Genomic DNA, 15,070 nt, shown 5'->3' with positions numbered 1-15,070 from the left:
TATTAATTTAAAAAACTTAATTTACAAAGTATTATGTCAACTCTGTATACAAAATTTCATTTGCCATATTGTGCAACTAGGAAGCAAATATTTAACTGGATGTATATACATGAAAAAAATGCGCATAGGTTCATTCTAACTGATCCGCTAGTAATGAATCCTTCTAAATTAAAAAAGAAAATAAGCAATGGAATATATTCTCAAATATCATGGAGTACTGAGGAAAGTGTAAATTAGAGATTTGAAAGAACGTTTAATTAGGACTAAAATCATGAACTGTTAGCCACTTCTGTTTTCTAATAACAGTATCATATGCAGAGAAACAAAACCTACAAGCTCACTGAACTGGGTTAAATGGTTTTTAAGCTGATTAAAACGACTTAATTTAAAGTGAACTCTTTTTGAACCTCAACTAAATGATGCAGTATTCAACAATTTATTTTAAAAATGACTAACAATTTTAGCATCAGTAAAAAAACCATTGCTAATACACAAATTGAAAAGGGCTTAAAATCAAGTCCTTGGTTCCACATTGCACTTCATTTTCCCATTTGTATATCAGCAAAGTTGTAGAAGCTGTCTACATCTCCAGATGCCGCATCCTTGCTTTCTGATACAAACATCTATGTTAAACATAAAAGAGACAAAAAATACATGCTAGTAATCCCCAAATTCCAAAGCCCACGTTCTTCACAGAACAGTCACAGGCCTGCTATTTAAAAGAAATTCAAGTACATCATTTATAATATTTGCGGATTTTCTGTAGAATTCATGAAATATAGTTTCAAAAGCTATGATGCAATTGAGCTCTTTTAAAAGCACTTATGATATAATTAAGATCTTTGCTTTCATAATACTTCAGTTGTATTTTATTACACCTAGAATTTCAGTTTTTAAAATATGTAACAGTCAATATTATGAAAGCTACGAATAAAGAGGTTTATTTAAAGAACTCTTAATTTCTTCTATTTTCTAAATAAGAATCTCAATAGGCCGAGAAGCAAAACTTGAGATTATCTTTTTCAAAGCTGCTAAAGATATATTACTAATTTTAAATTAACTATTTTCCAAACATCAACAAAGCAGTACTCAATAGAACCCTTCAAAAACAGCTTTTATAAATGTCAGCCAGAAATTAGAGGAGACCTGGGTTCTATTTAGCTTTATCATAAACTAGCTGTATGATGCTGACAATTTAATAAACCTCTCTGGGCTCAGTTTCCACATGTGTAAAATGAGAAAGTTGGATTAGATAATCTTTAACTCATTCAGATCTAAAAACTCCAAATCATATAACCATTTTCTCTCTGCTTCCTTTTCTATTCAATCTGATTTGCCCTCTCCCTTAGTACTGCTGTGATGATAAAATGAGACAAAAAACAAAGTACTTTAAATTATGCAAATTCAAGGGACCATAAGCCAAATCAGACTACAAAATCAAAAATTTCCTCTCAGATATTTATCAAAAAAACCCAGTTATATATACTCATTTAGTCCTCTTATATGTTTGGTTTTTAAGCTATATTAAGTTGTTTAAGTTTGAAATTTTCAGATACAGCAACCTCATCAACCATATCTAGAAAATACCTACATGTAGTGATTTCTAGATATAGCTCAAGTTCAAGTTTTGATCAAGTATTACTGAAGCAAATGAAAATGAACACTGGTCAATAGGATTGTCCATCGAAAGTATACAATCTTAGAAATATAACATTTTCAACATATCACTACTTTTAAAAAAGGAAGAACTTGAAGAGACATTTGGTGAGATATTTTACTTTAGAAACATGTATTATTGAAGGTTTTTAATAAGTAGATACTTACTTTGTAAATTTTTAAGCTATTAAAATTTTAGTTTGGCAAGGAAAAACCAAAGCTTAGCTCCCAATTATTTACCATAAATTCTAAAAATCATGATGTGCTGAAAATACTATTTAATTGTAAGGAAAAGGAAAGGAAAGGTCTGAATGAAATATAGTCAATAAAATCTTGTACCTTGGTCCCACTGAATATCTCGTTGACAATAAGTTGACATCCTTCTACAGCGCCATCTCCATTGAACTCCAAGGCAATAACAGGACCTATAAGCAAACCCAAGAAGTGTTGTCTTAACATGAATATAAATCTACTCTCAAATTAATCTTTTTATTCTTCCCTGAAGAATCTTCAGCCTCTCCTTTGGGGGTAAGAGAAAAGAAAGAAGGGAATAGACAGATGGGACACGTCACTTCAGCTACTTCCTACTCTAATCATAAAACAAATTAACATAGAGTCTCATCACATGACAAGTAGCTTCAGTGCCATTATAGGACTAGTGTCACACTTTTAAGTGTTGTAAATAGTCTGGCTTTTCTGGTTTTCATACTTCTACGAAAACCATAAAAACTACAAAAAATAGTTGATAAAATGACAAATAAGATCAGAAGCTATTCAAATCATTTTGCTGGGCAGCTAGTCTTGCTTCCAACTCTCCTACTTACCAGCCAAGTTCTGGGCCACCAATAATGAAGCTTAGCCAAGTAGGAATTGAGGCCAGGCACCAAAAGTAATGACCATCTGAAAGTATTTTCCTTGAATGTGCCATATATTATATTCTAGAACCAACGACCAAATTTTTATTTTTAATTCTCCGAATAGAATATTTGTGCCTCCTTTCCCATACTTAATTTGATTACTTTTAAACCACCTGTGCTTTAAATTCTGGTACAAAGATTCGTGATTCAGTTTGGCTTGGATTTAAATGTAGCATTGGAACTACTGGTGTCAAACTGTTGGCAAACATGGCTGTAAGTGAACCAAACAAAACAAGCCTTTCAATTCAATTAAAATTTTTTCCACTATCACTATATTCCTAATAGATTTGCTTTTTATCTCCTTCAGTAATGGAGAAGTCCTGACCTCCAGGAAATTACAAATTTCTTACAAAAGACATAAATCCAGAATTCTGCAGCCTGTGGAACGAAAACAACATTCACAGAAAGATAGACAAGGAGAAAAGGCAGAGGGCTATGTACCAGATGAAGGAACACAATAGAACCCCAGAAAAACAACTAAATGAAGTGAAGATAGGCAACCTTCCAGAAAAAGAATTCAGAATAACGATAATGAAGATGATACAGGACCTCGGAAAAAGAATGGAGGCAAAGATTGAGAAGATGCAAGAAATGTTTAACAAAGACCTAGAAGAATTAAAGAACAAACAAACACAGATGAACAATACAATAACTGAAAAGAAAACTACACTAGAAGGAATCAATAGCAGAAAAACTGAGGCAGAAGAACGGGTAAGTGACCTGGAAGACAGAATGGTGGAACTCACTGCCGCAGAACAGAATAAAGAAAAAAGAATGAAAACAAATGAAGACAGCCTAAGAGACCTCTGGGACAACATTAAATGCAACAACATTAGCATTATAGGGGTCCCAGAAGGAGAAGAGAGAGAGAAAGGACCCGAGAAAATATTTGAAGAGATTATAGTCGAAAACTTCCCTAACATGGGAAAGGAAAAAGCCACCCAAGTCCAGGAAGCACAGAGAGTCCCAGGCAGGATAAACCCAAGGAGAAACACGCCAAGACACATAGCAATCAAATTGGCAAAAATTAAAGACAAAGAAAAATTATTGAGAGCAGCAAGGGAAAAACAACAAATAACATACAAGGGAACTCCCATAAGGTTAACAGCTGATTTCTCAGCAGAAACTCTACAAGCCAGAAGGGAGTGACATGATATACTTAAAGTGATGAAAGAGAAGAACCTACAACCAAGATTACTCTACCCAGCAAGGATCTCATTCAGATTCGATGGAGAAATCAAAAGCTTTACAAACAAGCAAAAGCTAAGAGAATTCAGCACCACCAACCCACTCTACAACAAATGCCAAAGGAACTTCTCTAAGTGGGAAACACAAGAGAAGAAAAGGACCTACAAAAACAAACCCAAAACAATTAAGAAAATGGTCATAGGAACATACATATCGATAATTACCTTAAACGTGAATGGATTAAATGCTCCAGCCAAAAGACACAGGCTTGCTGAATGGATACAAAAACAAGACCCATATATATGCTGTCTACAAGGGACCCACTTCAGACCTAGGGACACATACAGACTGAAAGTGAGGGGATGGAAAAAGATATTCCATGCAAATGGAAATCAAAAGAAAGCGGGAGTAGCAATACTCATATCAGATAAAATAGACTTTAAAACAAAGAATGTTACAAGAGACAAGGAAGGACACTACACAATGATCAAGGGATTAATCCAAGAAGAAGATATAACAATTATAAATATATATGCACCCAACATGGGAGCACCTCAATACCTAAGGCAACTGCTAACAGCTGTAAAAGAGGATATCAACAGTAACACAATAATAGTGGGGGACTTTAACACCTCACTTACACCAATGGACAGATCATCCAAAATGAAAATAAATAAGGAAACAGAAGCTTTAAATGAAACAACAGACCAGATAGATTTAATTGATATTTGTAGGACATTCCATCCAAAAACAGCAGATTACACTTTCTTCTCAGGTGCGCACGGAACATTCTCCAGGATAGATCACATCTTGGGTCACAAATCAAGCCTCAGTAAATTTAAGAAAAGTGAAATCATATCAAGCATCTTTTCTGACCACAACGCTATGAGATTAGAAATGAATTACAGGGAAAAAAAGTAAAAAACACAAACACATGGAGGCTAAACAATACGTTACTAAATAACCAAGAGATCACTGAAGAAATCAAAGAGGAAATCAAAAAATACCTAGATATAAATGACAATGAAAACACGACGATCCAAAACCTATGGGATGCAGCAAAAGCAGCTCTAAGAGGGAAGTTTATAGCAATACAAGCCTACCTCAAGAAACAAGAAATATCTCAAATAAACAATCTAACCTTACACCTAAAGGAACTAGAGAAAGAAGAACAAACAAAACCCAAAGTTAGCAGAAGGAAAGAAATCATAAAGATCAGAGCAGAAATAAATGAAATAGAAACAAAGAAAACAATAGCAAAGATCAATAAAACTAAAAGCTGGTTCTTTGAGAAGATAAACAAAACTGATAAACCATTAGCCAGACTCATGAAGAAAAAGAGGGAGAGGACTCAAATCAATAAAATTACAAATGAAAAACAGGAAGTTACAACAGACACCGCAGAAATACAAAGCATCCTAAGAGACTACTACAAGCAACTCTATGCCAATAAAATGGACAACCTGGAAGACATGGATACATTCTTAGAAAGGTATAACCTTCCAAGATTGAACCAGGAAGAAATAGAAAATATGAACAGACCAATCACAAGTAATGAAATTGAAACTGTGATTAAAAATCTTCCAACAAACAAAAGTCCAGGACCAGACGGCTTCACAGGTGAATTCTATCAAACATTTAGAGAAGAGCTAACACCCATCCTTCTCAAACTCTTCCAAAAAATTGAGGAGGAAGGAACACTCCCAAACTCATTCTATGAGGCCACCATCACCCTGATACCAAAACCAGACAAAGATACTACAAAAGAAGAAAATTACAGACCAATATCACTGATGAATATAGATGCAAAAATTCTCAACAAAATACCAGCAAACAGAATCCAACAACACATTAAAAGGATCATACACCATGATCAAGTGGGATTTATCCCAGGGATGCAAGGATTCTTCAATATACGCAATATATGCAAATCAATCAATGTGATACACCATATTAACAAACTGAAGAATAAAAACCATATGATCATCTCAATCGATGCAGAAAAACCTTTTGACAAAATTCAACACCCATTTATGATAAAAACTCTCCAGAAAGTGGGCATAGAGGGAACCTACCTCAACACAATAAAGGCCATATACGACAAACCCACAGCAAACATCATTGTCAATGGTGAAAAACTGAAAGCATTTCCTCTAAGATCAGGAACAAGACAAGGTTGCCCACTCTCACCACTATTATTCAACATAGTTTTGGAAGTCCTAGCCACGGCAATCAGAGAAGAAAAAGAAATAAAAGGAATACAAATTGGAAAAGAAGAAGTAAAACTTCCACTGTTTGCAGATGACATGATACTATACATAGAGAATCCTAAAGATGCCACCAGAAAACTACTAGAGCTAATCAATGAATTTGGTAAAGTAACAGGATACAAAATTAATGCACAGAAATCTCTCACATTCCTATACACTAATGATGAAAAATCTGAAAGAGAAATTAAGGAAACACTCCCGTTTACCACTGCAACAAAAAGAATAAAATACCTAGGAATAAACCTACCTAGGGAGACAAAAGACCTGTATGCAGAAAACTATAAGACACTGATGAAAGAAATTAAAGATGATACCAACAGATGGAGAGATATACCATGTTCTTGGATTGGAAGAATCAATATTGTGAAAATGAGTATACTACCCAAAGCAATCTACAGATTCAATGCAATCCCTATCAAATTATCAATGGCATTTTTTTCGGAACTAGAACAAAAAATCTTAAAATTTGTATGGAGACACAAAAGACCCCAAATAGCCAAAGCAGTCTTGAGGGAAAAAATGGAGCTGGAGGAATCAGACTCCCTGACTTCAGACTATACTACAGAGCTACAGTAATCAAGACAATATGGTACTAGCACAAAAACAGAAACATAGATCAATGGAACAAGATAGAAAGCCCAGAGACAAACCCACACACCTATGGTCAACTAATCTATGACAAAGGAGGCAAGGATATACAATGGAGAAAAGACAGGCTCTTCAATAAGTGGTGCTGGGAAAACCGGACAGCTACATGTAGAAGAATGAAATTAGAACACTCCCTAACACCATACACAAAAATAAACTCAAAATGGATTCGAGACCTAAATGTAAGACCGGACACTATAAAACTCTTAGAGGAAAACAAAGGAAGAACACTCTTTGACATAAATCACAGCAAGATCTTTTTTGATCCACCTCCTAGAGTAATGGAAATAAAAACAAAAATAAACAAATGGGACCTAATGAAACTTCAAAGCTTTTGCACAGCAAAGGAAACCATAAACAAGACGAAAAGACAACCTTCAGAATGGGAGAAAATATTTGCAAACGAATCAACGGACAAAGGATTAATCTCCAAAATATATAAACAGCTCATGCAGCTCAATATCAAAAAAACAAACAACCCAATCCAAAAATGGGCAGAAGACCTGTATAGACAGTTCTCCAAAGAAGACATACAGATGGCCAAGAAGCACATGAAAAGCTACTCAACATCACTAATTATTAGAGAAATGCAAATCAAAACTACAATGAGGTACCACCTCACACCAGGTAGAATGGGCATCATCAGAAAATCTACAAACAACAAATGCTGGAGAGGGTGTGGAGAAAAGGGAACCCTCTTGCACTGTTGGTGGGAATGTAAATTGATACAGCCACTATGGAGAACAGTAGGAAGGTTCCTTAAAAAACTAAAAATAGAATTACCATATGATCCAGCAATCCTGCTACTGGGCATATACCCAGAGAAAACCATAATTCAAAAAGACACATGCACCCCAATGTTCATTGCAGCACTATTTACAATAGCCAGGTCATGGAAGCAACCTAAATGCCCATCGACAGATGAATGGATAAAGAAGTTGTGGTACATATATACAATGGAATATTACTCAGCCATAAAAAGGAACGAAATTGAGTCATTTGTTGAGACATGGATGGATCTAGAGACTGTCATACAGAGTGAAGTAAGTCAGAAAGAGAAAAACAAATATCGTATATTAACGCATATATATGGAACCTAGAAAAATGGTACAGATGAACCAGTTTGCAGGGCAGAAATTGAGACACAGATGTGGAGAAGAAACGTATGGACACCAAGGGGGGAAAGCGGCGGGGGGGTGGTGGTGCTGGTGTGATGAATTGGGCGATTGGGATTGACATGTATACACTGATCCGTATAAAACTGATGACTAATAAGAACCTGCTGTATAAAAAAATACATAAAATAAAATTCAAAAATTCAAAAAAAAGACATAAATCTATTAAACAATATGGAGCAAGAGAGAAAAATGAAGTATTAAGGAATGAAATACTAAGGTGAATGTAGTCATGTGCCACAGAACAAGGCACAAGAAGGAGAGAAAAGGCTTGTGATTTAATACAGACAACAAATATAGAAAAGGCAGGATATATCACAGTCGACTGTACAATTAGATACAGAGAACGAGTTTAAGTATGAGTTTTGCAGTATCACAGTATATAGATCAAGATGGGTACTGAGTAAAGAAAAGAAGGTAACTAGGGAATATTTTCTCAGAAAAATGGATGATTCTATGTCTGGGGCAAGAAATGGGTAAGATCAACCTCGAATATCATGTTGAGCCAAAAAGCAATGAGGCTATCAAAGGCCAATAGGGTTTTATCAAAAGGATACAGGAGCCAGCTTGAAGAGGCTCCTAATGACCAAAGATGAGACATGGTGAGATCAGAAGGAATAATGCCTGCAATTTATCAAAACATACTGAATATATAAAGTCATGAGCTCATAATGATATTCAGAAAAGACACAAACAAACAAAATTCACTGGACACCACTATAGGTTGCTCGGGCACCGACTTTTTACTCTGAAAATCGATGCTTAATTATTTCTCCTTTATTTACTCTGCTTTTCTGATATGAAGCATATTTCAAGTTAGCCAAACAGCTCAGTGTACGAGGAGAAGTTCTGTTAACATCCATTAATAAATGCAGAGGTAATGACACAATTAGAAAATGATCATTTTGAAACTCCTAATAAAATAACTGGATCAGGCAACAATCATCAATGGCTTTAGCATCCCATAGGGAAGACTGACAGGAAACTCTACAATAAAAAGACTGTCACCACCTGAGCCTAACAATATTGGCATCACTAGAAGTACAACAATCAAATATTATGTGCCTTCTCATTATAGGAAATAGTACCACCTGTGAAATATTCCCCCCAAAAAACTAAACCTGAGTGTAAACAAGGCTTTGATTTAACTTCTAATCTACAAGAACTATAGAGGAACAAATTAAACAAACCCATGCGTACTACAGGACAACTGACCACATTTCTTTTACAAGACGAAGGCACGAAACAAACAGGGGAGGGGGAACACCTGTTTCTGGTTAAGAGCGATATAAGATACAAAACAACCACATACAGTGAGTGAGTGTGCCAGTTTTAGATCTGGATCAAATTAACTGTAAAAATACATAAAGAATGTTTTTAGACAATTAGGGAAATTTGAACATGGACTAATTAGTTGATGATATTAAGACATTGTTAATCATGTTAGACATGATAATACACCCCACTTAAGAAAACATTTGTGTAGCTGTCAAATTGTTATGGTATAAATCTTATGGTACATAAAATATATCTTAATAAAACTGTTATTAGAAAACATTCGTTTTTAATTTCACTTTGTTTAAGACACATACTGAAATATTTAGGGATGAAATGACAAGACATATCAAAATTTGATTAAAATATTTCAGCAAAAAGGAGAATATATAGATTATCTTTTAAAGTATGGCAAAAGGTTGATAAAACTGGGGGATGGGTACACATGGGGTCATTGGAAGCTACTTCTGAGTAGAAACAGTACATTTGGAAATTTGCAAAAAAAGAGTTTAAAAAGCATTTCAAACCGAATAAATATTGAACTAAAAAGAAAAATTTGATAATGTAGGGTTTCCAGTTTTGCAGAGAGTAGAAAGTTTGAATTAAGGTAGAATGGAATATGCTTTTATTCAGGATCATTAAAAGAAATACAGTAGATATATCTTTTAAAGTCAGACATTTATTACTGAAAGTTCCTGTATTCTACAAAGACAATATAATCTAGAATTCAGAAATACAATTTTGGTAGAATTACCCAAGTATGTAACTTGGTTGCTATCCTTTGAATAGGATATGAAGAACTTCCAATAAGTGACTTAATTTACCAACAAAGAAACATCAACAGAAAAGGTGGACAAGTGCATCAGTTTTGATTAACATGTGTGGACCCTAAATTTAAAAAAAACTATACCACCAACAATGCACTTTTTAAGCAGTTCTATTTGTCTCTCTATCTAATGATGAGGACTACAATTACTTCAAAGTGATTACTTCAAGTGACTATTTCAAACTGAATTATGAGGTCAACAAGATCACTGGTCATGTTTTTACTGTTTTAATGTGACTGTCTTATCAAATAGCTTGCAGTAGCTTTAAATCTAAATATTTGAACTGTCATGAAAAAGTTGTGAGACTTCGAAGTAAACAAAAAAGATTTCTGGATATCCTATCTAATGAACTCTTCTGTGTTATTTAACATGACCTTGGAACAAGTCACTGTCACATCTCAATTAGGTTACAGCAACAGCCTCCCAGCTGGTCTCTCTGTTTCTCCCTTAGAGTAACCAGAATGATAAAGCTACATTTTAAAGGGACCATGGCATTCATATGCTCTAAAACCTCCAGTAATATGTCTATATTTTTCTTATTCTTAATTGTTCTAAAAATAACTGACAGTTTAAAGTAATAATGTGAACAATGCATTAGGTGTTTATAGCATATGTAATAGTAAAATATATAACAGTGACACAAGGATGGGAAGGAAGATTTGAGAATATGATGTTCTTAGGTCCTTATATACTACAGGTGATGTGGTATAATATTATTATAAGGTGGACTCAAATTATTTAAATATGTATACTGTAAAATCAAAGGTGACCATTAAATAAGATTTAGGAAAAGAGGTATAAATAATAAGTCACTAGGGGAGGTAAAATGGAATCATTAAAAAATACCCAATTAAACAGAAAAAGAGGTAACAAAAAACAAAGAACAAATGGAACAGAAAGCAGCTAGCAAGATGGTAGATATTGATCCAATGATATAAATCCCTTTCAATATGAATGGTGCAAACACACCAGTTAAAGACAGACTTCCCTGGTGGTGCAGTGGTTAAGAATCCGCCTACCAATGCAGGTGATACGGGTTCGAGCCCTGGTCCGGGAAGGTCCCACGTGCCATGGAGCAACTAAGCCCGTGCGCCACAACTACTGAGCCTGCGCTCTAGAGCCCACAAGCCAAAACTACTGAAGCCCGCGTGCCTAGAGCCCATGCTCGGCAACAAGAGAAGCCACTGCAATGAGGAGCCCGTGCACCGCAACGAAGAGTAGCCCCTGCTCACTGCAACTAGAGAAAGCTCGGGGGCAGCAACGAAGACCCAAGGCAGCCAAAAAAAAAAAAAAAGACAGAGACTGTCAAATTGGATTGAAGAGCAAGAACCAACTATATGCTGTCTACAAAAAATTCACTTTAGATACACAGACTTTGATAAGTTAAAAGAAAAGGGATAAAGCTTTATGATGAAACACTAACAACCAAACAAAAGCTGGAGTAGCTGTATTTCAGACAAAGCAGATTTCAGAACAAGGAAGATTATCAGAGACAAAGAGGGACATTACATAATAATAAAGGATTCTTCAAGAAGACATAATCCTAGATGTGTATGCACCTAACGACAGAGTTTCAAAATTAACAAGGCAAAATCTGATAGAGTCTGAAAAAAGAAATAGACGAATCTACAATTACAGTTGAAGACTTTGACACTCCTCTCTTTAATTCGTAGAGCAAGTAGGCAGAAAATCAGTAAGGATATAGATGACCTGAATAGTGCTATCAACCAAACCGACCTAGTGGACATTTATAGAACATTTCAGCAAACAAAAGCAGATTATATATTCTTCTCACCTGCACATAGATTATTCACCAAGATAGACTATATTCTGTTCCAGAAAACAAGCCTTAACTTATTAAAGAAAATAGAAATAATACAATGTGTGTTTTCAGACCATAACAGCATTAATCTAGAAATCAGTAATAGAAACACATCTGGACAATCTCCCAAATGTTTGGAAATTAAACATTATACTTCTAAATTATCCATGGATCAAGTGAAAAGTCTCAAGGGAAACTACTACATCAGGGGTCAGCACACTTTTTCTGTAAAGGGCCAGATGGGAAATATTTTAGGCTTAGTGAGCCATACAATGTCTGTCACAACTAATCATCTCTGCTGTTACAGTGCAATAGCAGCAAAACATAATAAATAAAAGAATGAGTGTGGCTATGCTCCGATAAAACTTCATTTAAAAAATGTACAGTAGGCCATACTTTGCCAAACCCTGAATTAAATGAAAATATATCATATCAAAATTGGCAGAATGCAGCTAAAGCAGCACTTAAAGGAAAATTTCTAACACAAAATACATATACAGTCAATCCTCATTATTTGTGGATTCCTTATTTGCTAATTGCTTACTTGGTAAAATTTATTTTACCAAATAGGTAAAATATTTTACTCAAAATCAATACTTGTCTTTTCATGGTCATTCATGGACACACACAAAGTGGCAAAAAATATGAGCTGCCTGACATGCATGTTTCCAGGTAAATTTGAACAAAGTGATGCTCTGCCTTCTTGTTTCAGCATTCATTCTGTAAACAAATGGCCTTTTCACAGCCCATCTAGTGCCACATTTTTATACTTTTTGTTGGTAATATCAGTGTTTAAAATGGCCTTCAAATGTAGTGCTCAAGTACAGTCTAATGTTCCTAAGCTTAGGAAACCTGTGATGTGCCTTACAAAGAAAATGTCTGTTAGATAAGCTTCATTCAGGCACAAGTTACAGTGCTGCTGGCTGTGAGTTCAATGTTAATGAATCAAAAACATATACTAAATGAGGTGTCTTTAAACAGAAACACACATACAACAAGGTTATACTGATTGGTTGAAAGAAATGTTGTGACCAGAGACTTGCAGGAACCTAGCCCTGCATTTCTCCTAGGAGTAGCAATTCAGTACTCACTGATTCAGTGTTCACAGCAACTTTATAGAACAGACCTACTGTGAGTAACGAGAATCACTCTATTAGAAAAGAAGAAATCAGTAACCCAAACTTAAACCTTAAGAAACTAGAGAAAGAAGAGCAAATTAAACCTAAAGCAAATGAAAGGAAGGAAATAAATATTAGAGCAGAAACCAATGAAACTGAAAAGAGAAAAACAATAGAGAAAATCAATAAAACAAAAGGCTGCTTCTTTGAAATTATCAATAAAGTGATAAACCTCTATCAAGGCCAATGGGAGAGGTAGAGGCCTCAAATCACCAACAGGAGTATAAGAAGGACATCACTACTGATCCTACATACATTAATAATAAGGAAATACTATAAACTCTACACCTATAAATTTAATAACTCAGATGAAATGAAACAATTCCCCAAAAGGCAAAAACTATCAAAATTCACCCAAGAAGACAAATATATCTTGAAGAGCTCTCTATGTAATAAATAAATAAAATGTATGGCTAAAAATCTTCCCCCCAAGTCTTCAGGCCCAGATGGGTTTCACTGGCAAATTCTACCAGACATTTAAGGAAGAAATGATACTAATTGTCTATATCTCTCCAAGATCACAGAAGAAGAAGGATACTTCTCAACTCATTTTATGAGGCCAGCATTACACTAATATCAAAGCCAGAGAAAGATACTACAAGAAAGGAAAACCACAAACCAATACGCTTCATGGACAAAGATGTAAAAATCTACAATAAAATATTAGCAAATTGAATCCAGCAATATATTAAAGGGATAAAACATTATGATCAACGGGGTGCATCTCAGGAATACAAGGTTGGTTCAACATTCAAAATTAACAAAAGTCACTCACCAGATTAAATGACTCAATAATAAAAAAACATGATCATCTCAATAAATACAGAAAAAGCATTCAACAAAATTCAACATCATGTGTGATAAAAACTCAACAGGGACTTCCCTGGTGGTCCAGTGGTTAAGAATCCACCTTTCAATGCAAGGGATGCGGGTTCAACCCCTGGTCGGGGAACTAAGATCCCACATGCTGCGGGGCAACTAAGCCCGAGTGCCACAACTACTGAGCCTGCGTGCCACAACTAGAGAGCCTGCATGCCGCAACTACTGAGCCTGCATGCTCTGGAGCCCACACGCCACAACTAGAGAGAAGCCCGTGCGCTGCAATGAAGAGCCTGTGCACCGCAACGAAAAGATGCCACATGCTGCAACTAAGAACTGACACAGCCAAAAAAAACCCCAAAAACCAAAAAAAACCCTCAACAAACCATGAATAGAATGAAACTCCCTCAGTCTAATAAAAGATATGTATGAAAGATCTACAACTACCATCATTCTTAATGGTGAGACTGAACACTTTCACCCTGAGATCAGAAACAGGGCAAGGATGTCCTCTTCTCACTATTCTACACAGCATAATAGTTGAAGTCCTAGCCAACATAATAATGCAAGAAAAAGAAATAAAAGGCATGTCAAAGAGACAGAGGAACTAACCTAAAAGAGCTCCCAAAGGCGAAAACTGGAACAATTTGATTGTATTGGACTATAACCCAAAGAATAAAATACATATCTATGAGTCCCTACTGATAGACATAAATGACTGAATAAATAAATGGGAGAGAAGGGACAAATCTTTCTTACAGAATTCCAAATAATGTATGTAGGTACTCCCCTCTCTAGGAGGTGGAGCTTAATTCCCTCTCCTTGAGTGCAGACTGGTCTTGGTGACTCAACTTCCAAAGATCATAGAAAGAACTTCCAAAGAGTATAGAAAGGGGAAAAAAGGAAATTTACAGTGTACAACAAACCTGGCAGATACCACCTGAACCAAGTCACTAAGGTCAACATCACCAGCATTAAGTCACGTTGCTATCATGTGCCCTATGATGTGATGTGATGTGATGTGACGTGATGAGAAAGGCACTTCACCTCTTCTCCAAAACCCATAACCCCAGTCTAACCAGAGAAAACACCAGACAAACGCAAACTGAGGGACATTCTACAAAATAACTTACCAATACTGCTCGAATATTTCAAGGTTATGAAAAACAAGGAAAGACTAAGGAACTGTCACAGATTAGAAGAGATTAAGGAGACATAATGACTAAATGCAATGTGGGATCTTGGATTGAATTCTGGAACAGAAAAAGGACATAAGTGAAAAAAAAACCGTGAAA

General features: G+C 35.4%; 1 protein-coding gene across 1 annotated transcript in view; it reads right to left on the bottom strand.

The window, feature by feature from the left end:
• Positions 1-214: 214 nt before the first annotated feature.
• Positions 215-15,070, bottom strand: part of RP2 (RP2 activator of ARL3 GTPase) — a 38,068-nt gene continuing 23,212 nt past the window's right edge. Inside the window, exons 4-5 of the mRNA XM_061178827.1 lie at positions 1,996-2,081; positions 215-623 (exon numbers count right to left, since the gene is read on the bottom strand). Of these exons, the coding sequence (XP_061034810.1) occupies positions 540-623; positions 1,996-2,081 (170 nt within the window). The 3' untranslated portion in view covers positions 215-539. The remainder of the gene's footprint in view (positions 624-1,995; positions 2,082-15,070) is intronic.

This window comes from Eubalaena glacialis, chromosome X (assembly GCF_028564815.1).
Source record: "Eubalaena glacialis isolate mEubGla1 chromosome X, mEubGla1.1.hap2.+ XY, whole genome shotgun sequence".
In the NCBI taxonomy this organism is placed as follows: Eukaryota; Metazoa; Chordata; class Mammalia; order Artiodactyla; family Balaenidae; genus Eubalaena; species Eubalaena glacialis.
This window is presented reverse-complemented; position numbering and strand designations above follow the sequence as displayed.